Below are 24,781 nucleotides of genomic sequence, written 5' to 3'. Positions count from 1 at the left end.
CAAAAGCTTTCTCTCCAAGGTCACAGAGACACTGAACCCATTATTACACATTCACATCATGCTGCTAATGATTGCAGAAGTGTCTGAGACAAAGACAGGGGCCGTTTACACAGCAACCAACTAGAATACAGAGTTTGAGACAGAATAGGGCAAGATGTTTCTTTCCTTACTGATAACACCTCTTCCTTATTTAAAATAAAATACCAGTAAATCCTTACACATCTAAGCTTGTATAACAATGCATAAGAATCCAAAATCAAATAAGCTGGAAAGGAAAAAAAATATTGAAAAGGAAAAAAATACACTAGAAGTTTGTTTTCTGCTTTCTGAAACTGTGCCCAGCTCTTTAGATTAAAATGAGCACATCTAAACACCAATCTTCAAAAGTGAGTTATGGACCATGTGGACAAGTGGAGAAACCCTTGAGCTTTCTGTGCCTTCAGCTACCCCCAGTTTATCCACCAAACACTGCTGAGCACTCACTGGTTGTATTCTCAACCCATAGCAGTGGGGGGCACCTTCTACAGGCTATAAGTCAGAAGCCATGCCTCCCTGGAATTCATGGGCATGGAGGGGAAAGTTGAGAATATGTGATGAGATCTACCTCAGGGTAAAACAAAAACAAAACAAAACCTCTCCTATAGTGTAACACTGTGTAACACGCACAAGTCCATGAGAACTACTTTTCCTTGCAGCTGTCATCTCTTTGGGACCCGAGGGAAAGAGGCAAGGAGGACTTCCTGGAAGAAGCTTTGTTTCCGTGAAGATCTGAAAGACCTGACAGTCATCATCAGCTCTAGGGAAAACAGTAAGAAAAGTATGGAGAGTGGGCCTAAAGAGGTGGATCGGTGGTTAAGAAAAGGATGGAGAGAAGCCTGAAGCCAGGATGGGCGTTAGGGAGAATTATGTGGATGGTAGGGGTGGGTAGTGATAGCTGCAGTCAGGTTTTGCTTTGTTTGACACAGGGTCTCTGTAATGTAGACCAGGCTGGTCTTGAACTCACAGAAATCCACCTGCCTCTGTTTACCCAGTGCTGGGATTAAAAAAAATGTGCCCTTATACCCAACTACAACTAGGTTTTTAACATGTTAGCTAGTGGGACCCCAAGGATAAACCAAGAACAGTAGGGTGAAAGGGAAGATAGGATCTTAGTTTAGAAACTGCTTAGTCTGGGGTATTCTGGAACACTCCAGGTCTGAAAAGGCAGAGTTCAGCAGAGGCTCTGGAAATAGGTTCAAATAGAATCAGCCAGCAACAAAGACACACACAGGCCAGACCAGAGAGTGGAGGACTTCTTTGTGTACATGCATGCTCATATGTGTGAGTGCTAGTACATATGTGGCATTTAGAGGACAATCTCGGGCGTTGGTTATTGCCTCCACCTTCTTTAAGACAGGGTCTCCTTGCTCCTAGCTACATAAGCTAGGCTGGCTGGCCCGAAGACTTCTGGGGATTCACCTGTCATTGTCTGTGATGATTCCAATGAGAAATATCCTGTGTAGGCTCACATATTTAATTCCTTACTTGATCTTCAGTTGGCGGCACCATTTAAGGTTATGGAACCTCTAGGGGTGGAGGAAAGGACATGGGCCCGAGGAGCCCTGTGGGCACCTACCGCTGCTTGCGTAGGTTGCTGCTTCTTGTTCCGCTTGGGCCTTAACTTGGTGAAGTGTTCCAGTCTCCTGCCTTCCTCTGACGGTAGCTCAGAGATTAACCCTGAGCTTCGCTTCTCCTGCCGGACTGATGGGAAAGGCGGGTCTTCAATGTGAATCGGCACCTCTTCCAGGGCTTTATCAAGATCAAACTCCATTTCTGAAATAAAACAGATCCCAAAGCAAAGGGTGATGCAAAGAGCGTGTTAGAAAATGCCTAAGGGCCAGGCCTGCTGAGTACAACTACAACCCCAGCCCTGGGGATACTAAGGCAGAAGGATTTCTGAGTTCAGACCAACCTGGGGTGCATAATCAGACCTCAAAAACAGAACAAAAAAAGGAAGGAAAGAAAGAGGAAACAAAGGATGGAGGGAGGGGAGAAAGGAGGGAGGAAGAAAGAGAGGCAAGAACGAACCGAGAAGCCCAGTTCCAACCACCAGCAATAATAAAGTCCTGGGAAATTCATATAAGTATTCTTTCCTTTGTTCTGTTTTTCAGACAGGGTCTCTGAGGCCAGGCTAGCCTGAAACTCACTGAGTACCCAGGCTGACCTCCAACTCAGGTCCATCCTCAGTCTCCCAAGTGCAAAGATTACAGGAATAAACAACCATACCTGGCTTCTGAAAGTTATTTCTAATTCAGCTGTTCCTCACCAATTACCCAAATCTTTCTCAGGTTACAGAGTGGATACCTATGGAGAGTGTAAACTCCCTGCTGGGGAGATTCCCAGGTGAAAGGAAATGGCTGACATTGGTACCACACTCACCAAAGGCCCTGGAGACAGGCCGCAGCATTCGGCTGTGGATGCTCTTCCTCTTGGACTTAGGAGTCATCTGGCAATCAGACAGAGGCAATACTTATGTGAGCAGGGAAACTTGTTTCTCAAACCTTAAGGTACCATGGATCAGGTTCCGGTTTCACTACTTAACAATGGCTCTGCCGGAGCAGCTGCTAGGTGGACTCAGGAGATGCATCGACAAATTTCTAAATGTTTAGAACTTTCAGAAGAGATTCAGCCAACTGTTCTTTTATCCTACCCCCGCCCCCAAGTTAAAAATCTATTCCTACAGCTGAAAAGAACTGGGAATGATCACTTAACTCCATGCCATACTCGAGAATGTCAGAATGGAGATAAAGAATCAGACTCAAAGACTGTAAAAATCAGTCACAAAGCACTGAAAGAGATTATTCATGACTGTAATTGTCGGTTGTCACAGCAACATTGGTGCAGGCACACTGAATGCAACCTCTGTCTGTCACTTCAACGCTTTAGGTAGCTTAACTCTTTGTTTCTCAGTGTGTCATCAACATTTTAGGACAGTGTGCCACAGCTTAAAACTACCAGCTGGCACTTCTCAGTAAATGTCTTAGATCTGGCTGGAGTCGTTTAAAAAAAAAAAAAAAACCCAGAGCAAGGTCAAACTTGAGAACATATTCCAAGTGTCGGTGCCAAGCATGAACCATCGACCACAATTCATATCTGTCATCCAGTGGGTCTTTCACCATCACCCACACTTGTCACCCAATGTGGACTATCTACCACCACCCACACTTGTCACCCAGCATGGGCCATCTGCCACCACTGGCACTGCCACCCAGTGTGGACCATCCTCCACCACCCATAGCTATCTCCCTCAGAACACACACACATGCTGAGGCTGAGAAGCACCTCAGTCATCCGCTAGACAGATAAACTTGAAAGTCATCACCAAGTTGTGGGATGGGAAATAAACACTAACTAATCTGAGCTGTCAGAGGATCTGGGCCAGGAGAGGGAACCAAAGAAGGGGCTAGCCCACTGATTTTCTTACTTTGCCATTGCTACCAATACAGATGATGGACTGCAGTTGTGTTTAAATCAGCATGATACATTTTTTTTTGGTTCTGTTTTGGAGAAGGAATAGGTAAGGATTTTGGAGATATGCTCTTAGTATGTAGCCTAGGCTAGCCTCAAACTCACAATCTTCCTGCCTCAGACCCTTAAATATTGGGATTTTAGGAGGTGCCACCATGCATGCCTTAAAAAACTGATCCACATAAAAAAAATTAAGAGACAAATAGAGCTGAAAGAATATTGCATGCTTTGGCATAATGGTAATCAGCTAAAGCCTCCTCAAATTCTACATTCTTTAAAGGAATAAACTGGTTCTCATGGGCCTGGAAAGGCAAATAACTTTTCAGTTTCGACGGCTACTTTGCTTCCAATAAAAATACCCATTTGTTACTATTTAATGTTGGGAGAAAAGGGAGATCAAGCTGAGTGAGGAGATGCACACAGACAACAGCTTTCCTGAAAGACCAGCGTGACTTGTTGAAGGTGGCCAGACTGTGGAAGCTCTCAGGCTGCAGGGGAGCATGGACTGGCCTGGAAAGCAACTCACTTTTCAGACTAAGCAAAAATCCAACAGGATCTATTTATAAGGAAAACCTCTGACAAAATCCATGTGTTCAGTTCTTCCGAGTTGTATATACCTTGCATACAATCTCAGTAGTGGAAAGGATCTACAGGGAAGCCAGAAACCAGGCATATGGTATTCACTCATGACCCCAGCACAGAAGGATCCCAAACTCAAGGCCAGCCTAAACTTAAGTAAGTTAGGTGAGCCTCGACTATACAAGACCTTGACTGAAATACACTGGAAAAACCAACAAAAACTAAGCTTGGGATAGAATATCATTCAAATAATCATAACTTGGAAAGAAGTTTAGAATGCATGTGTGTAGGAGACCTGAAGATTTGTTTCCTTCTCATGCCTCTGGATTTAGCTTTAGAGAACATTCGTGGATTAAAAACAAGCAAGCAAGCAAACAGAAAAACACAAACAAGAAACAACTTAGCTCAGGCTCCCCTCTCCTTAAACCCATTATGATAGATAAGAAATACATGTGAAATGTGTCAAAATTGTAACAGTTTTTATCTGTATACTAGCTTTAATATATGATAAGGGATACACATATAATTTCATGTACAGATAAAAGGTAGATGATATCTAGAAAAAGAAACTCATTTGTAAACTTGGTGATCTGTAATGAGAGTATCTTGTATATTGCATGGATTCATCACCTGTCAATTAAAGAAACCTATAGGAAAGGGTAGAAGAGAAGGTGGGACATCCCAGAGGCAGAAAGAATTCTGGGATAGTGCCAGGCATGAGAGATTTGCCCCAAAAGATGTGACAAGACAGACACATGATATTTGAGCATAGGTAATTAGCCTTGTAGCAGAATGTAGATTAGCATAAATGGGTTATAAGTTATGATCTACTCAGAGAAGAGCCTAGCTATGTGGTTAATGTATTTTTAAGTCTACTTTGAGTCCACAGCTTACTCTGGGAACACGTGGCTAGAAGGAAGAACCAGGACTGAACTTCTACAGTGACCCATCTGCAGTAAGTCATTTAGCTAGTTTTGGAGACACATTAAAATATTAAAGTCACTGGGCATTTCAGTGGCTGACATGGATCAGAATGAAAATACTTTTCTTATTAAGATTGTGTTTTCCAATATTTCAAAGCCTGGTATAAAGATCAAATATCAGGGGGAAAATGTGGTTTAGTGCATTTCATTGTATTTCTGCACTATGAATAACTTTTTTTGGTGGAAATTGTTTTGTTTTGGTTTGGATTTATGATACAGGGGTTTTTTTGTGCAGCCTTGGTTGTCCTAAAACTAGCTTTGTAGGCCAGGCTAGGCTCGAACTCATAGAGATATGCCCGCTTCTACCTCCTGAATACTGGGATTAAAGGGAAAGCTGCCACCATTCCACACATGAATGACCTTTCTAAGAACTGAGAACTGCTAATTAGGTTTTCTATAAAAGTCTTCCATTGATCTTACTATTTAACTTATTTATGTTAGTTCTCAAGTTTTGCCATACTTAGACAGGGCTAAAGGTTCTTGGCTAAAGGGAGAAGGTGGCTTGGCTGGTTTCTATACCTGCCATCAAGAATGCAACCAAGCACTGAGTACTGCCTCAAGCCTGTGATCCCACCACAAAAAGAGGACTCCCGCAAGTTTGAAGCCAGGGGCCACACACAAGACCTTGTCTCAAAACAACGAAAGACTCTCCAGATGCCAGGGGTTTCATCTCTTTCTCTCAACCTCATCTCTTACAAGTGAGGCCTTTTCTTTGCCATGTGTTCTTTCTTAGTTTTATGGAAAATACAGACTTGCCCAGTCTAACTTATTCTTATGGTTCCATTACACAGACGTTAAGGGCAGAGATGTAAAGATGAACTAATTTTCTGCACAAGGGCTGTTGCAGCAGCTTGTAGAAGCAAATATTCAGCTTCTCTAGACATCCATGTGTTTGCACTGTTCCTCCTCCTCACATCAGTTAGGCTGATAAACTGTATCCTGGAAGGACCAAGCAGTGACCCCTCTCAGAACTCTGAATGCTCTTTCTCCTTTTGTACCAAACCTAAAGGGTTAATTCCTTCAGATAACACCTTAGTTCTCATCACTATCTTTGGCCACTTGTCAATGGCTAAATGACTTTCTGAGTCAAGGAAATCACAAACTGCTCATCAGATGAAGGCATGGACAGCTGAAGCAGAAGCAGCAGGGCTAGCTTTAAGCCAAGACAGAACTAACTTTTAAAAATGCATCTTATGAGTAAGAAAAGGAAAAATATGTTAAAACTTCACTTTAAAATGCAATTTTAGAAGGAAACCCTAAATATAGACTCTTCCATCTTGACACCATAAAGTGCCAATATCTGTACTGTGTTATAAGCGTGAACAGCACTCCATGACTGTTTCTGAAGGGACCAAAAGCAGCATGGTTATCAACATTACTTGAAAATCTTACTCATTGGATCTAATTTTTATGAGTGTAAAACTATTCTTCTTGTAGCTCAACAAAGATTTGTCCACTGTAAATTATGTAACCGCAATTTACAAAGTTGTGATAGAACTTGGTTTGCAGCAGTTTCCCTCTCTCAGACCCATGTCTAACAGGTGATCCCTAAGCATGCTAGTTTTTAAAAATGAGACTTAAATTGCTTGAATCACCATGAAGATAGGATAAAGTAGTTTCCTTATTAAAAGCACTTTTTTAGCACCAAGTTTGCACAAAAAATAGTCTATAATGCTTTCATTCCAAGCTCAAAAAAAAAAAAAAATTTATTTTCTTCCTTCTCTAAGGTAAAAGGACCCTCCTCCCCCAAATAAACCAATACCAGTTAAAGAAGCAGATCAGGAAAGTCCAACATGAGAAACAGATCATAATGCCAATTTTCTATAGTCCTGGGCCTGCAGCAAGCGATATGACAAGAATGACAAATACTTGGGCATTTTGCCCTTGAGTCTTAAGAACTGCCTCCCTCCCCCCAAAATGTGGCACCCTCCTCATCCAAGCTCTCTTACTCTCAGGCATCCAGCTGGGGAGATTTTCAATTTGCCCCTCGGTTTATTTAAGACTGAACCATCTGGTCAACCCAATCCTGCCTCTAAATTGTTGCCTATTTCATTCAGGATCTGCTGATGGGATGACAACATCTCCTGGGAGACCAGCCAGGCCGTGCAGAAGCAAATGGAGCATGACAATGCCAACCAGCAGGGCCAGGGACTGCAGTGCCACTGGAGGATACTTACACTTGTACAGCAGAGAGTCTCCATGCAGCAAAAGGAAAGAAAAAAAATATGAATGGAGGAGAGACAAAGCAACAGTGTCACAAGAAAAAGGGAGGGAGGGAGGGAGGGAGAGCATTTACAAACAAAGTAGAAAAAGCTAAAATACACATAGAAAGCCATCGCACACAGCAAAGGGACAGGGCGAGAGTGGTGCCAAGTTAACTGCACAAAGCATCCAGTTTAGCTTCTAATAAGCAGAAGCACAGATATGGCTTGGGAACTGCAAATCTTCTTCCATACAGATTTTAACTCTTTTTTCTAAGTATGCCTCCAAATCCACAGTGACATCAGCAGCAGCCGGGGCACTCCATGGACAGAATACTGGACCGCTATTAGAAAACCCCTGCGCAAATCTCCTTGACCCTGCAACAGTGTGAGGACTGGGTATCTCTGGGTAAACACAGATGTCTTCTGAAAGCCCATTTATATCCTGTGTTGCTCTTTGCTGCATTTTGGAAGATAAGCACTTGTAATTCTCTCACTTCCTTTCCTATCAAAGCTTCTTACAGACATGATGCTCGAATCTCACAGTCGACCAGTCCAAGTGCAACTAAATATTTTCTGGTGGGAACTACCATTTTACATTAAAACTCTACATCCATTGGTCACCACTAACAGCTGTTAAGATATTATTTTTAATTTATTGTAAAAGTTGTACTTGCATCATCTGAGTGTTTGAAAATAACATGAGGTGACAGAGAATCCTTCTGAAGTTTCCAGAAGGCATGCTGTGTGGAAGGCTCCCTACTCTGCCTCTCTGAGGCTGCCTTTTTCTTAGTTCTGTATTTTATGCTCAACATAAAATGAAATGAAACTACAGAGCTCCTCAGGCTATTTGTGTAAGCAGCGTGTGTCACTGCAGAGGCAAGGGAGGATGTAAGTAACAGCCATTCCTCATGACCACCCCTGCTAACATGCACACACACAGAAAGGCTTTCGCTTGCATGGTCAGGGGTGGGTGTGGGGGAAAGCCTCACCCTCAGAATTCTAATTTCATATTCACTAAGCATTTTTCTTCAAACATGCTTCATTTTATGATCTATTAAGTGATCTCTCTCTCTCTCTCTCTCTCTCACACACACACACACACACACACACACACAATCGTTGCTATATGAAAGGAGAAAGAGTAAAAATATATTTTCAAATCTTTAGCGCCGTGCCTGTGTTAACACATAAGCTACCGGAGCGTCCGGATTACAGCTCAGAGTATGAGAAGTGAGTCTCGTAGATCAGCTTGGGCGTCGTTCTCTTTCTGAAAGGTTAATTTATCAAGACGAGTCCTCTGCCCCAGTTACACACGCAATGATCATAACAAGTAACACTGAATAGCCTTTTCATTGGTTCATTTCCTAAAGTGACAGTCCCTATGAAGAAGGAAACCATGGCAACTGACAACTCAATATTTAGACAAGGTGAAGACCATTCACTCTTATACCTCTATGTCTTTGGAAGTCACTTAGTGTGTCCTGATGTTACCATCTCTACACTAAGACAGAAAGGAGTTACAAGCAGAAAGAGGTATCCAAGAAATGGGCTCAAATATTGGATCTCCCATTGGCCCAGTTATGGAATCTGGATCAGTATTTTTATAATGTCAGGCTGGCTTTCTAGTTTAACATAAATTATTGTGAGGATTAGATATGATACAGACTATGATGTGTTTACTACAGTACCCAACAGGCCACGCTGCGCCATGCTGACCTCACTAGCTTCAGTGATTGCTTCTGACTGTGTGTGAATATAATCTTTTCCACCTTTTCTTTACAAAGGGAAGAGATTAAGTGAAAAGCAGATTTTTATTTCACCGAAAAATATCTAGAATGATCTAAAATCCCACTGTTGGGGAATGCATAGATGAAACAGAGAGGAAACCAGTTCATAGACTCGAGGGTAAATGATGGAATGGCAGTTGAAAACCATATAGAAATGTGATGAAATCACCAAACAACGTTCACCAAAGAGTTTCAGAAAGATACACATTGGCATGCCAGCTATGTCCATTCTAAAGTCAGCTAGCTGCTCATGGACAGATGTGTGTATAAACATGGAAAATAACTGTCCCATCACACTATGGGAAGAAGCAGAGAAAGATAGCTGGTCACAGTGACTGAAGGTGGCCATTATGCTATTAGTAATGCTTAAGATTACTCAAGATATTACAAAGATTACAGAATACCTACTGTTTGCTGGTTCCTCTTGGAGAAGGGACAGAATGGCAGTAAATAAAATAAGCTCCCTGCCGAGATTGTGTTCTCGTGCATACTTTTAGATGAAGATGCTGGAATGCCACCAGCTGGCTCATGGGAGCTGGGAATATGGGCATTTGGCGCTGAAGATTATTTTTAATAACGGTCCTGCTTGCCTCCAATCACAAGCTAGAATTATCTTAAAAGACAGGACCACAACTGTGGGCAAGCCTAGGGGCATGTTCTTAATTAATGACTGATAGAGAAGAGCCCCACACATTGCAGGTGTTATCACCATGGGGCAGGTGGTCCCTCGTATAGAAGCAAGTAAGCTGAACCACAAAGCCACAGAGAACAAACAGGTAAGCAGCACCCCTTCATGGCTTCTGCTTGAGTTCCTGCCCCAACTTCCCTCAGCCGGTGATGGAGTGTGATCTGAAACTTGTAAGCTGAAATAAACTCTTTCTCTTCCCAAGTTGCCTTTGGTCATGATATTGTATCACAGCATAGAAACCTAAATAAGACAAACTGCTTAGTAACACCTCAAAATGTTTGTTCAGAATCAAGTCTAATCTATGGAAAGGGTACACAGTAACTACTGTGAGTCTGGACTTACTCCACAGGAGCTTAACAGAAGGTCCCAGATACTACCTGCAGGACCACCTTCTACTGGGTATTGATGATGGTATTAACCCAGTAGATTAAAAGAGTTTGAGGGTTTAAAAAAATGATAGACTATAAACAGGCAGGAAGAAATCTATAAACTTCTTAAAATGACTCAGGGTTGTTTTACATGCATAGGTATTTGTTTAAGGCTACTGTTAATTCAAAAATTTTCAGAGAAGTTGCCTTCCAACAAACACTTAGGGGACAATATTCTCTAGAACCCAAGATGCTAATAAATATGAACTTCAATGGTGTTAATGCTTATCCTACTTAACAAAAATCTTTTCTCAGACATTTAGCCTTTAGTAAGCCAACAAATTTGTCTTCAAGGACTGACCCAGTCCAGGTAAGATGGAGGGAAAATTCTCAGAACAACAGGTGGTGGAGGGCTTAACTTCAAGTGCAGCCAGCAGCTTGCAGTGGGACCCCAGAGAGCAAAGTGCTGCCCCAGGCTCAAACATTCCAACTACAGGAAGATGCTGGACAAGTAGAATTACCTTTATAATAGCTTTCTAAATGAGTTTAGAGTGTAAGTTGGGGGTGTCTGGCTAGAGGTAAGCACTTTTTATAAGCATAAATGAGAAGGCCTCATCTCATGTCCTTCCATTTCATCATAATGAGATGCACGTGAACATTTTTAGGCAGGAGTGCCACACAGTGAGTGCCATGACCTGCTGGGTCAGTCACAACAGGTATCCTGTGTCATGTGGGTGAACTGGTGTTGAGGATGCTGTCTGATCTCTTGATTGGAGTGGGGACTTCCTAGGTACTTCACTGTCAAGTGCCATTCCTCTCAGTCATTAACAGCCAGGCTGGGAAGTGCTACCATCAGTCCATGCAGAGAGCCTATTTTTAAGCAACTACTGGCAATTCTTGCCTGAATTAGTGAGTACAATGAGAGCCCTAAAGATGGATTTTTTTTTTACTGCTTTCTCCTTCCTGTGTCTATTAGCTGCCCTTCTTTTATGCCCCCGTGACCACTCCTTTCTTGATAAATTTTTTTTGAAGCATTACTACGAACACATGGGTTTTTAAAAAATTAATTCAGTGTATAATACGACTTTGCAATTGCTATTCTTTCTGGCACTCAGTGTCCCACTGGGGTCCATTCAATCTATCCTGCATGTCTTTTGAGATGGTCTCTTTGGGTATAATACCAATCCTCACTCTTTGATTTAAGACATCCTTGGCTGACCTTGTACTTCTCTGTGCACTTTGAAAATGGATATAGGTAATCCCTGTTTAATGAACTACATGAGAAAACCTAAGTATTCCTGACTAGATTATCTGCTGAGTCAATGCCCAAAGGAAAGCTGAATCTGTTCTTAATTGATTTATAGCCTTAAATGTCTAGCCTAATGTTACCACATTTGTACTTAGAAAGTCATTTTTAATGCATGCCTATTTTCAGAAGTCTGAGGTAGCATAAATCAACTGAGAAAAACAGATGCAGTCTTTCCTTGTTAACTGTTAGATGACATGGAGTACTTCCCTTAAACCTGAGGAAGAAGCAGAGGAAAGCATCGACTCTGAGAAAGCTGCAGTGAATAAGGGGACAAAAGGATGGGCAGGAGATGGAGGATGCGCCATGCTTCTCTCTGACACGGTTAAATCAGCTCCCCGCTCTGCCCTCATTAGCTCTCTACCACAGTCTGGTTTCACCTACAGCATGAGCTGGCACTGTGATGCTCAGACACACATACTGTGAGAACAGTACTGACCAGAGCTGTCAGACACACATACTGTGAGAACAGTACTGGCCAGAGCTGTCAGACACACATACTGTGAGAACAGTACTGGCCAGAGCTGTCATAGTAGCACAATGGAGTGCTGTCCTAAAGTCGAAATGGTTCACTTCCTTATTTTTTTCAGATCTACAAATATTTTTTTTTATGAAATAAAATTAAAGCATTACCTGCCTAAAATGCCACTTTCTCCAGGGAACAGGAAACATTTCACTTTTTATTCACTTTAATCTGATAAATGAACCCAAAGCAAAATTGCACACTTGAGTAGTCTCTTTACAAATGAGAGAATTTTTTCTTGATATAAGAAAAAGAAAGAGAGATGGCTCAGTGGTTAAGAACACTGACTGCTCTTCCAGAGGTCCTGAGTTCAGTTCTCAGCAACCACATGGTGGCTCACAACCTCTGTAATGGGATCAGATGCCCTCTTCAGATGTGTCTAAAGACAGCTACAGAACTCATATACATAAAATAAACAAATAAATCTTAAAAAAAAAAAAAAGAAAAAGAAAAGAAGGGAGGGAGGGAGGGAGGGAGGAAGGAAGGACAGAAGGAAGGAAGGAAGGAAGGAAGGAAGGAAGGAAGGAAGGAAGGGAGGGAGGGAGGAAGGAAGGAAGGGAAAGAAAGAAAGAAAGAAAGAAAGATTAATTATTTAATACTGATTTCAAGAAACTATGTATTTTTTGTTGTTGTTGCTTTCTAAGATGGATTCTCATTGTAGCCTAGTATGGTCTTAAACTTTCTACACAGCTGAGGCGGCCTTTGAACTTCTGGATCTACCTGCTTCCATGTCTAGAATGCTGGAACTGTTTCAAAGCAAGTATCCTTTAGCAAGTGGTAATACAGATGGACATAGGGACATAATAAGCACTAATAGCAATAGATCCTCTGCTCCTATGCCAGTACAGTGAGAGAGCAGAGGAATCCCTAAGAACTCTGCTGTCCGGTAAGATGGTGCTGCTGCAGCTTAATGGAAGCTCTGCCAGTGTCTGTTCTCATTACTGTGAAAGTACAAGGAACCCCCTACCGAGTATCACACCTCTAGAATACATATGAAAACCACTTAATTTAGAAAAATCCATTTACCATGGAAGGCAAGAAGGAGGCGGCTAGGGGAGCACTTTTATACCCGACTCCAGATTACACTCCAGGTTTGGTGACATCATGAAATTTGCTCTGTAAACATGGCACAGGGTAACAGCTGACAACAGTGTCAGGAGAACATCTAAACCTATGGTAGTTTACTCCCTAAAAAAGTAATGAGGCTGGAGATGGCACAGCAGGGTTTTAAAGGCTGAGCCACCAATCCTGAGACCCAAGCTCCATCCCTAGAGCCAATGAGGTAGAGAGAACTGGCTTCCCTTGACTATTCCATGTAGTTGTAAAGAGAAGAGGGGGAGGGGAGGGGGGGGAGGGTGAAAATATGTGATAGTTTCTCCTGAGCCACAGGCTAGCCTTGGGACTTGCTATGTAGCTAAATATGACTTTGAACTTCTGAGTCTCCTGTCTCCACCCCCTAAATCCTGGGATTTCAGGTGTGTACCACCATGCCTGGCTTAGGAAATAATTTGACAGAATTTATTTTGCCAATGAGAGAATGTCAGGAACGCAGCAATATTGTACGCTACTTTTCTCTGGATTTGAACTTGTTTAAAATGAACTTAAGATTTATATCCAAGCTACAATGGAAAGCTGAGGAAGTTTCCTATGGAACATACTTCCCATATATTTCCAAAGGTATTGGTTTATAGCAAAACCATGAGCGGCTTGGTGCACATGGGTACAGTTTCTTTTGTTCCCAGAAGAGTCTTTTACTGAATCTCCAAAACTTAGGACTTCCACATCAAGCAACCGCTCATGGGCATCGGCTCCTTCAGTTCTCTGGGTGACAGACCATAAAGCACATGACGAAGAGCTTCCTTACAGCCACCAAGGAGAATCTTTAACAGCTGAGCATAGCGGCCAGACAAAAGCCTGTCTCAAAGTACACAGAGGGCAAAGCTGGTCTGGAGCACATATCCCCAGCATGAATCATATGGGTCTGATGACCACTGAGCCCAGAGCCCTGTTATTAACTTCCCACAAACCAAAAGCTCACTAGGACCTCGTAAGCATCTTGGTGGACATCAGTAACATCTGATTCTGCCCAAACCTGTCTCTTCCAGCTCCCCCCCCTTCCCCATTACTACAAGGCTATTTGTGATAAAACCATGGCTTCTGTTTTCCGTTCCAGCCTCAGCAAGCCTCTTTCCCTTCACTCTTGTTACACTGTAATGAACAACACTCTGTCTTGCAGCCAAGCTCCCAAGGCTCTCTCCTGGGTTTACTCATCCTTTTCCCCAGCAACTGCTTTTCCAAATGCCAGTGTACCATCTGTAGCTGTATACCTAGTACAATGCTTAGAACCTTCCTCCAGGAAGCCTTCCTTGACAACATCCCTCCCCTAATAGCCTTCTCTGTTTCCATAGCAACTAACACTCTTCTCTTAGAACATACTACTCAACTGCATCTAACCTTATTGGTGAAGAATCACTTCAGTACAAAAATGAGCATAGGCACATATAAGAGAGATTTTTTGAGATGATAAACTGAGATGAGGAAAAAAAATGAGATCAGAATCATGGCTGAATACCACAAGCAATACTACTTAAGAAGCTAGCTGCTTTTTATGGGCAAATACACTCCTTTTGTTCTCAGCTTTTAAATTGGTAATACTGACAGCAGGTTTCAGTAGGGGCACAACTATGTGTAAGGGTACAGGGTACACTGCTGGGAGTCGATGCCTGGAGTTGCTATGAATCTATTTAAGAGATTATTTTTTAGTGTGTGGTTTAAAGGCTCCTATGTGTGCAGAAACCAGAGGTGGATGTCAAGTGTCTTCCTATATATCACTTTCCACAATGTTTTGAGAGAGTCTCTCCCTGAACCTGGAGCACAACATTTCAGCCTGACTGGCTCACCAGCAAGCCCAGGGATGCTTTTGTTTCCAGTGCTGGGATTATAGATGTGCACTGCCATGGCCAGCTTTTTTAGATGGTATCTGATTCAGGTCCTTGGGGTTGTTTAGCAAGCACCTTACTCTCTAAGCCATCTATCTCCTCCACGTGCTTCCAATGTAAGGAAGCCTGAAGTATAGTAGGTAACATATATGACAATTTCTTACACATGTGTGTATGCACAACTGGAACCGACCTGGATGAAATCCCATACTATGTTCATACTTTCTAACAAAATGCTTTTTAAGATAGGTCTCAGTCACTACTTATATAGCACAAGCTACAACTCAAATTCACAGCACCTCAGCCATCCAAATGTTTTGATTACACACAGGAGTCACCATAGCCAGCCTGTTCACACGTCATGGTCCACACCATGTGTGTGGCACTGGGGACTGAACTTGACTTTGCACATGATAGGAATGCATACTCTCACTCAACTACATCTTCAGCCTGCTTTTGAGTTGTCATTTAAAGACTGAGTCTCATTAAGTTGTTTCAGCCTTAAACTTACTCTGTCTTCCAGGTAGGCCTGATCCTCCTGACTCAGCTGTGTTCACACCTTTTCTTGCTTGATCATAAATCCTTCTCATACACCTTACAGTGGAAAGGAAATGCATGCCACCAGAAAGAAAGCCTTTCTTTGGTGCCTTACAGTGGTACACTCCCACCTTCCAATGTCTAAGCAAATCCAGGAGTTGAAGTTACTTGCATGTCAGCTCCTAGAGCTATCCAAATTGGCACTCTGATGGTGCCCTTCAGTGTGGTAAACCTGGTGGGAAGCTTCATTTAATTACTGTGGGAAGCCATGAATATCTGGTACACAATAAATGTTTCATGGATAAAGAAATGGGTCTAGCCTTCACTTTTGAACCAGAGTTTCTGACAGTTCATCACTATGTAAGACTTGACCAGCAAATAGTACTCTGCCTCTTCCCCTGCGCTATTATTTTTATTTCATTGTTTATTCTGAAACAAGAACTCATGTAGCTCAGGCTAGCCTAGAATCCCCAAACTTATCTTTCACCTTTTAAATGTTGGGATTATAGGCATGTGCTACCACACTGAAATCCTGGGTTCTACTGAGGGCCAACAACCATCTCTCCAACCTCTCCTTCATCCATGAGCCAGGTAACAGGTCTCCATCAAGGACGTCCCATCTTCCTCTCTTTTGATAGGCATGTCCTTTCACTATACACCAAGTTCTTTCTTAGTATCTACAGACAATCCTCTCCCCAATTTAAATATTCTTAAATTCAGAACCAAGACAAAAATCTTTGCCTCAAAACAAAATAAAACCTTTTTTTCCTCCCCCCTCTCTTACTAGGTATAGTAGGTACACAGTGATAACCCAAGCATTAAGAAACTAGAGCTGGAGGATCAGGAGTTCCAGGCTAGCCTGGACTACAAAACAGCCAGTCTCAAAACACATAGTAAAAACAGTGTTTCTATTGTGAGCTAAAATGAAAGCCCCACCACTTTTGCCAGAGTGTTTTCACAGCAATAGAAACGAAACTAAGCCCTGGGCTGGGGCTGGGGGAGTGGAGTAGTTGCTACACATTATCACAGTCCACAGTTCTAAAGTGTTATCCAGATGGAAAGGCTCTCACAGAATAAAACTGCAAAGAGAAATTCAGCAATCATGATGTGGACCAACTTTGGTGCAAGTTACCTTTAGTGCAGCTGATTACACACGCGACTCACTGACCACAGCCTGTGGTTTTCAGCCTTGAGAACAAACCATGTAACTAATAACTGCAGGAGTTGAAGACATAGTTGGCTCAGTCATCTTCAAAGCACAGAGACCTGAGTGCAAGTTCCAGAACCCATTTGCAAAGCCCAGCATAGTGATGGATAGCTGTAATCTCAGTAGAGGCAGAGACAGGAACCAGCAAGCACCAAGTCCCAGTGGGAGACATTATTTTAAAATACATGGTAGACAGTTCTGGTTGAGTGACCCTTGAATGGCCCTCTGGCCTCCATATGCACACACACCTACACTGTGTTTCCACATGTGCACAAGCACATACGAAGAGGAACAGAAAAAGCTCACAGGATGACTTGTGCCTGCAATACAGCAATGAGATCATGGGGGCAGGAGAACATATATATTCAAGGTTATCACCATGTTCACAAAAGTTGAAGGTCCAGCCTGGGCTACAGGGAGACCTAGTCTGAACGTTGACACACATGAACTGCTGGTATCAGAAAATGAGGCAATTACTTTAAACTAGTTTGGAAAAAAAAAAAAAGTATCTTGAACAGGTCAAGTATATTTTCACTAAATTTTAAACTGTATCCAAAAGCTTAAATTCATATATTGAATTATGCGGCTGGAAAGTACTGAGGGAAGTCGTTGCTGCTTTATCTATCGCTGGCTGGAGATGGAATTTGAAAGCGGTGTTCTAGTTAATTCAAGCCTGCTCCAATTCTTCTCCAAGCACATCACAGTGGGAAACGAATGGTTCTTCAGCATGAATGTCTCTTTTGATTTTGAACTGGTCTGACACTCATTAAAATAACAGAGAGAATGGGAGACAAGTAGGGAGCTGACAGTGCCAAGCCCAAGCCTGAGCCACACACACTGGCTTCTCACCTCCACTCCAACCTCCTGGCAGTTTTTAAAAGGTATTATATTAGAAGTAGTGACAAATTAGGGATAATTATTCAGTAACACAAGAACTGCACCCTTCAGACTCTGAGCACCCATAGGAAGCCCAGGGAGAAAGCTGCAGACGGCATGGACAGCACATATATTATTTGCAGACTTATTTTATTGTGGTGTGTGTGTGTGCGTGTGTGTGTGTGTGTGTGTGTGTGTGTGTGTGTGTGTATGTATGTATGCCCATGCTTGGACATACTTGTAAATAACCAAGGAGGTTAGAAAAAGGTGTCAGATTCCCTGGAGCTAGAATTTATGTGCTTGTGAGCTGAGTGCAGATTTTATTCCTCTGAAAGAGCAGCAAGTTCTCCTAATTACTAAGTCACTCTTTTTCTGACATTGGTTGTTGTTGTTGGTGGTGGTTTTGTTGTTTTTGTTTTTTGAGTTAAGGGTTCTTTGTATAACATCCCTAGCTGTTCTGAAATTTGATCCAGAGACCAGGCGGGCCTCAACCTCACAGAGATGCACCTGCCTTTGCTTCCAGCATGCTGGGATTAAAGGTGTGGTCCACCAGATCTGAGGAACATCAAAGCAGGCTATGGCGAGCACACTCGTCATCCCAGTGCTCAGTCAGGAGGATTCCCAATTCAAAGTCATCCTCCACATGTAGGAGTTTGAGGTCAGCCTGGGTTACTAACACCCTGCTTCAAAAACAAAACAAAAACAAAAGACCACTAATAACAACAACAACAAACCAAAACACCACCACCAACAACAAACAATGTCAGAAAAAAAGAGTAGCTTAGTGATTAGGAGTGCTTGCTGCTCTTTTAGAGAAATAAGATCAAGAAGTATTCTTTGCTTGAACTTTATAGTGGCACACATCTGTAATTCCAAGCATGAGGCATGAAGACTGTGTGACTTCAAGGCCAATTTACGTGATATATTTAATCCTAGGTATACCTAGGATATAGAGAAAGACCTTGTCTGAAAACAAAACAAACACCCACCACTACCACCAAAACCAAACCAACCAACAAACAAACCCCACCCTTATGAATTCAAGTTTTCAGCCAGTTTCTTCTTTCAGCCAGAACCTAAATTTAATAGTTGTTGACCGAGTACTGGATATTTTTTCCCAAAGAGATCAATGTTATGATCTGTGATCTGAGATGTAACCCTTCAATCCACATTAATATAATGTCTATGCCTCACTTAGGGCCCTAACCCTTCCCTAGTACAACTGCCCCTGTTGGGTCTTTACAGAAATGTAAGCACTGAAATTTAAGTTAACAGGAACTTGAAATCTAGAGGCCATCAGGCCCTGAGAAAGGCTACTCCTCACTTGAGTCCTCCTGAATGGTTCCATTCGGGAGGTGCATGCCTCCTCCCCCCTATACATCATCACAACACGTGGGTTTTTCGGAACCAGGAAGCTGCTTCCTGTAAGTGATCCCAGATGGCTCTCCGAAAGTCGGATGCATGTCTGTTTTCAAACAATGAGACTTTAAAACCAACCAGGGGCACAGCACATTGGGGTTGGGCTGGGCACCCTCTGGGGCTTACCATACAAGTGTCTAGGTCTTCCAGCCTCTCCACCTCCGTGAGATCCTCTACTGTAAGTATGGTCCGTTTTACCGGCTTCTCCTCCACCAGCTCCACCTCTAGGTCCTCTCGCTGGGGAAGGCTCTTGCTTAGCCTGCTGAAATGGTTGGCCTAGCATCAAGAGAGCACACCGGGAAATTAGGAGTTGATTAGTGAATCCTGAAGATGCTCTCCACAAGGTGGCGCTGTAGAGTACCTCGCAAGTCTCAAGGAAAATTTGTAATTAAGTGATTAATTTACCATTTTAAAAATAGGTCTTATTATCTAATTCTACCTGACCTAGACCCTCCCCCCTCCTTGCTTCATCCTCCTTTCCTGAGAGCTGGTATATAAGTGAGATATAAGAAACCTTGTAAGTGCAGTTAACAGGACTGGCAAAATGGCTTCAGCACGCTTCTTTGGTGACCCTAAACAATGAAGTTCCTCCAGGCTGCCAGGAGGTGAGAGTATAGCTTTCTTAGCTTAATGGGCCAGAAATGAGTTTTCTATACATAGCCAATCTGGCACAGGCTGCAAGTTGATAACATACCACATAGGAGAATTTAGAAAACAATAAACATGTGCTTAAATAAATATTGTGGTCCGATGGAATTGTTCTAGAAACTTCTCAGCAGGCCCTGCTGGTTTCTTAACTAATGAATGTTCAGACCAGTAGTGTGTCACTGGCCAGTGAGGTCCACAGGCAACATTTGGAGTACTGCTGCTATAGATAAAACTGTCTTACATTTTAAGGAATAATCTTAGCTGAGTATTGTAGTACACAGATTCAGGCAGGAGAATCAGGAGTTCAAGGTTATCCTTGCCTATGTTGAGAATTGAGGCTAGTATGGGCTATCTATCTATCTATCTATCTATCTATCTATCTATCTATCTTTAGCTAACAGAAACATAAGAAATAATCTATTCTGAGGAAGGAGTAGTGGGTCACCTGTGTAATAACAGAACATAGGAGGCCAAGGCAACAGGGTTGCCTCAAGGTAAGTCTGCACTAAAAATAAGACCACTCTCAAAACCCCAGATGCATTCTGAAATAATCCCATCAGAGCAATAACAGTACATATACAGTATATAACTAAAATGTTCCTTTTAGACATGAGTCTTAACATCATCTACCCAAACCTTTGACCTTCATTAAAACTGGACAAGATTTCTAAAACTGCTCACTTCTACCCCGGGTCATTCCATTCTAATGCATCCCAGGATGGCTTCGAGCAGTAGAAGGGGGAGGAGGAAGGCCAGGCTCTCCACCCATCATACTACAGAGAAGACAGAGAAAAGAAACCACACCCCTTCTGGCACTCACCAGCTTCCGATGGCTGCTGGAGAGAGAATCCAGGATCTCATCCACGATTCGGTCAGACAAGAACGAGGCCACTGTCAGCTTCACCTCACTATGGACACCAAAGGGCAGAGAAGCCTTTTAACTTGTATTGGGGGTTTGGCAGGGATGGAGGTGGGGTGGGGGGCAAAGGGCACCTGTGACGCTGTGCCGATAGGCCAACTGGGATTCCATTCCTGTCTTTGAAAATGGAATGGAAAGGATATGAGGCTAGGACTAAGGATTCCCCCAAGTGACTCTTAAACACAGCCATAACCACACAAGTAACAGGCGCCCATTGTCAATGCCAACCTGTCTCGGAATTTGCAGCTTGAAGGATTTAGGGGTAGAAATGGAAAACATCTGGAGAGAGAGACACTCAATAGGAACCACATGGGCCTAGTGGTAGATCGCACCTACTAACAGACATGAGCTGGCCCGGACTGTGGACAATTCAGAAAGTCTAGCCTGGCTATTCAGCCTCAGTTATCTCTTCAACATGCACACACAGACACACGTGCACACACAGCACATAAAAATGTTCACCCATGGAACCGTTACGCGATTTCTGCTTTGATTCACCACTCTGCTTGGCAATGTTAAAAACACACCGTAACAGAGGTTATTAAAATTTTTAGTTTTGATGCCTCTTAATCTGACCCCAGACGATTCCCCAGCAACAGAGGAGGCTTATCGGTTTTAAGTAACAGGCTCAGTCACTAGGTTCCTTCTAGACGGCTCCTGTTTTAGTTAACATTTCAGCTATTCATAAGGCTCCCCAATCTACCAGTTTTGGGGCTGAATCACCCGACTCCAAAGTGCAAGCACTCATGTCCAAGATCTCCAGGAAAGCATTAGGAAGTCAGTCACATATCTCATTCCAGAATTGTCTTCTGAGCTTACCCTGCTTTGAAGTCAATAATTTTTTATGTTTTCAGAACAAACAAAACAAAACTCCTTAACCCTAAAAGCTGAGGTTGAAGGTGTATTTGTGCCACAGGAAAATCTCTGTAATCCAAGTGTGACAGTTTGTACTGAGACTTCCCTACTCAGGATGGTTGCTGCTTGGGGTGCAGAAGGAGGAGATTAACTCTGATGCTTGTGTAAATCTGCCCAATCCATTCTTTTTTCTTGAAACAAGGTTTCACTAATATTTGATTTGTCTGATATTTAATTATCTAGTACTTTAAGCTGGATGTGATGGCTCACAATCAGAATCTCTAGACTCAGAAGGCTGAGGCAGGAAGATTGACATGAGTCTAAGGTTGGCCTAAACTACAGACAGATTCTGCCTAAAAAGCATGATGATGATGATGATGATGATGATGATGATGATGATGATGGAGGAGGAGGAGGAGGAGGAGGAGAAGGAGGAGGAGGAGGAAGAGGAGGAAGAACAAAAGGAGGACGAGGAGAAGGAAGAAGAGCAGGAGGAAGAGGAGGAAGAGGAGGAAGAGGAGGAGGAGGAGGAGGAAGAGGAGAAAGAGGAGGAGGAGGAGGAGGAGGAAGAGGAGGAAGAGGAGGAGGAGGAGGAGGAGGAAGAGGAGAAAATGACATTTAGTTAAACACATCAGAGGTGTCCAGGTGAGATTCATTCTGGTCCCATACCAAAAACAAGAACACTGGAATTTGATGGTAAAAAGCATTTCCTGATTCTCATTTACCATGTCTGAAATTCTGTCTCTTTCTAACTAACCCTCTAGGCTCGGTACTTCACACTTCTCTTTCTCCTTCTCTTTGAAGATGGGGAGGGGTGGTTTATGGGTTTCAAGGTTTAGTGACAAAGTGAAGACTTAGAAATGCCACTATTGTTTGATGTCCCTGATGCCTTCTATCATGTTGTTGCTCATCTGAATAATATTTTAATCAATATTCACAAATAGGTAAAAGGGGAATCTTAAAATATTTTGGAACTTGGTGTTCGGCCATCTCATTCCCCAAATAGAAGCATGGTGAGAAGAGGCATGAGAGAGAGGTGAACCAAGTACAATGGTGCACTGATGGCATCAGGACTCGTTCCAAGCTCATTCGTAATGACATCCTCTGAACACTGACATCCTGGCATACTCCTCAAGACTTTCCAAAGAGGTATCTAAAGACTGCAAAGCTTGGAATAAGAATATGGTAGTAGAAAGGGAACTCACTCTAGAGGTCTGAGGCAGGAGGATTGCTTTAAGTTTCAGGCTAGTCTGGGCCACAGTTTTCGTATACCCTAGGCTATATAGATTGAGGACCCCTTATCAAAACAAGCAAACCAAACCAACCAACCAAAACAAAACCAAAACAAAAGGATCCAGACACCCAAAACAACAAAACATGGCAGCGGGGGGGTTCGGAGGGGGGGGGGAGAGACATCCTCAGACTTTAAACCGGTGACTTAGAAAGTAGAAGATAAATTCCAGAATCATGAACTGGGAATTATAATCATGCCCTCCTTATATATACAGTCCTTAGAGAGCATTGGGCTCTGTGCACTTAGGTAATCCAGATATAACGTGCTAGACTCTTACCTGTGTACACAACCTGTGTATTAATGCATAGCTATGTTTACATACATTCTCCTCTGTCTGTTAGCCACGGATCAGCACACTCCTTCACTCCCTGATGATAAAGCCACCAACACTATCCTGCCAGGAAACCTGGCCTGTGCCTCACATACCACAGCTCCTTAGCTTAGTAACATGATGACATACCTAATCTTGTTAAGAATGTCAATTCCAGATTGTTCCAACAGGACATTTTTAACAAAGGTGCGTGGGATGGAAATCTTTTCTGTGCTGGCGTGGATCAGGTCCTGTCGGATGTGGGCTTTTTTCATGACATTGGGGCAGAGGTTCTCGGCCGCATCCACCATGGATTCCAGCAAACCCTGCAATGTAAAAGAGGAACATGACAGCCATCAGAAAATGCAGAGGTGCACAGCACCAAGCCCTAAGAGGACAGGACCACCAACTCTGGGGTACAACCAAGACCTCCAGACTGCCAGCAACTTGTCATAGGAGACTGAGCTCCTGTGTCCTAGAATTCATGCTTATCAGATTCAAACTCGAGAATTAAAAATCTCTAAAGTATGTGTGCGATTTCCCAAATCACACAAACCTCTAAATTATAATGAACCATTCAATAGTTCTACCAAAATGCTACAGTAGAAAAAACAAAATCACTGGAAATGACTGCCAATTTTACTCTTCTCACAGAAGAGCTTTCATATTAGGTAAGACAGTAGCTGTGAAGAAGAGCAATTAGACACATGAATAATAACACGTGAAAACATTTACAGAGAACTCTATAAACAACCTTAACAGCAACAGCCAACACATGTGTACACATTCCTGAAGCATCTGAGAAATGACACTGCAGATTCATCCTTCCTCCCAGCATCCATGAGGACGGATGGGAAAGCCGCTCAAGCAATTCTCCATCACAGGTGACAAATGTGTCTCCTAAGGACTGCCCAATACGGGTGCTGAGACTACACTGTGGAAAAAACATCTGTGTTCCTGTCAGAGCCAAATTTGAAACCCAGTGGAATGACACTAGACAAAATTATCCATCTGTAACCCTAACATGGGACAACGGGTCAAAACAATGGGTCAAGATGGCACTTCACACTCTATGACATAATCTTACCCAGGATGCTTTTCAGTCCACACGAGACTGTAATAGGACTGATTCTGATATGCCTACTGTATAAGTAAGGACAGTGGGCTCAGGAGAGAAGTGGCCTGTTTGGGGAACTCAGCACTTCCTGGGATGGGGGAGGTAAGGCTAGGGGTCTCCTGGCAACTTCTTCTTCTACCATTCTCTTTTGATACCTCAGTCTGTCCAAATCTTTGCTTCAGGACAGAAGCAACAACAGCAGCAGCAACAACATCAAAAACTCTAAATATAGAATAAGAACTCAAAAGAAACCTCTGACCAAATCAAGATCAAACTCACTAGAAATCCTCCTAAACCCATCAGACCGCGGATCCTAAGTGAATCCGAAACTTACCAGTGAATTTTTTCACTATTCAGCCTGAGGGAAAGAAAAGAATTTTCTAGTCCAAAATAAACATGTTAAAAAGTAAGGCCAGAAAGAGAAAAGAAATAAGCCCTTACATCAAAACATCCTCCCCCCCACCTGCAAAAAATCCCACATTTATTCTCTATGGCTGTCCCAGAAGTTACGTTAGGAGGCAAAAGGGAAGGGCAGGAGGCAAGGTGTCTTTCTGTTGCTTGGCATAAGCCAGTCCAGTGACCACATGGCCTCTCAAAGCAGGAATTCTGTAGACCTTCACTTTGCCCTAGGCATGGTAAGGAGGATTTCTGAACTAATAATTTTGAAAATAGCCCAAAGAATTATTTGAATTTTTCTCATCTAATAATTAAAACC

The 24,781-nt window shown here is 42.7% G+C and overlaps 1 protein-coding gene across 12 annotated transcripts in view; it reads right to left on the bottom strand.

Moving 5' to 3' along the window:
- Carmil1 (capping protein regulator and myosin 1 linker 1) overlaps positions 1–24,781 on the bottom strand; it is a 264,452-nt gene that overhangs the window by 23,861 nt on the left and 215,810 nt on the right. For 8 of the 12 annotated variants that reach the window (XM_076939239.1, XM_076939246.1, XM_034510864.2 and 5 more), the window contains exons 27-32: positions 23,100–23,275; positions 20,392–20,479; positions 19,050–19,199; positions 7,247–7,264; positions 2,419–2,485; positions 1,616–1,812 (exon numbers count right to left, since the gene is read on the bottom strand). In XM_076939239.1, coding sequence (XP_076795354.1) covers positions 1,616–1,812; positions 2,419–2,485; positions 7,247–7,264; positions 19,050–19,199; positions 20,392–20,479; positions 23,100–23,275 — 696 coding nt within the window. The remainder of the gene's footprint in view (positions 1–1,615; positions 1,813–2,418; positions 2,486–7,246; positions 7,265–19,049; positions 19,200–20,391; positions 20,480–23,099; positions 23,276–24,781) is intronic. The other 4 variants (XM_076939238.1, XM_034510868.2, XM_076939245.1 and 1 more) reach the window with 1 other exon arrangement.

This window comes from Arvicanthis niloticus, chromosome 8 (assembly GCF_011762505.2).
Source record: "Arvicanthis niloticus isolate mArvNil1 chromosome 8, mArvNil1.pat.X, whole genome shotgun sequence".
Taxonomy (NCBI): domain Eukaryota; kingdom Metazoa; phylum Chordata; class Mammalia; order Rodentia; family Muridae; genus Arvicanthis; species Arvicanthis niloticus.
Note: the sequence above shows the minus strand (reverse complement) of the source record. Positions and strands in the feature narration are given on the sequence as shown.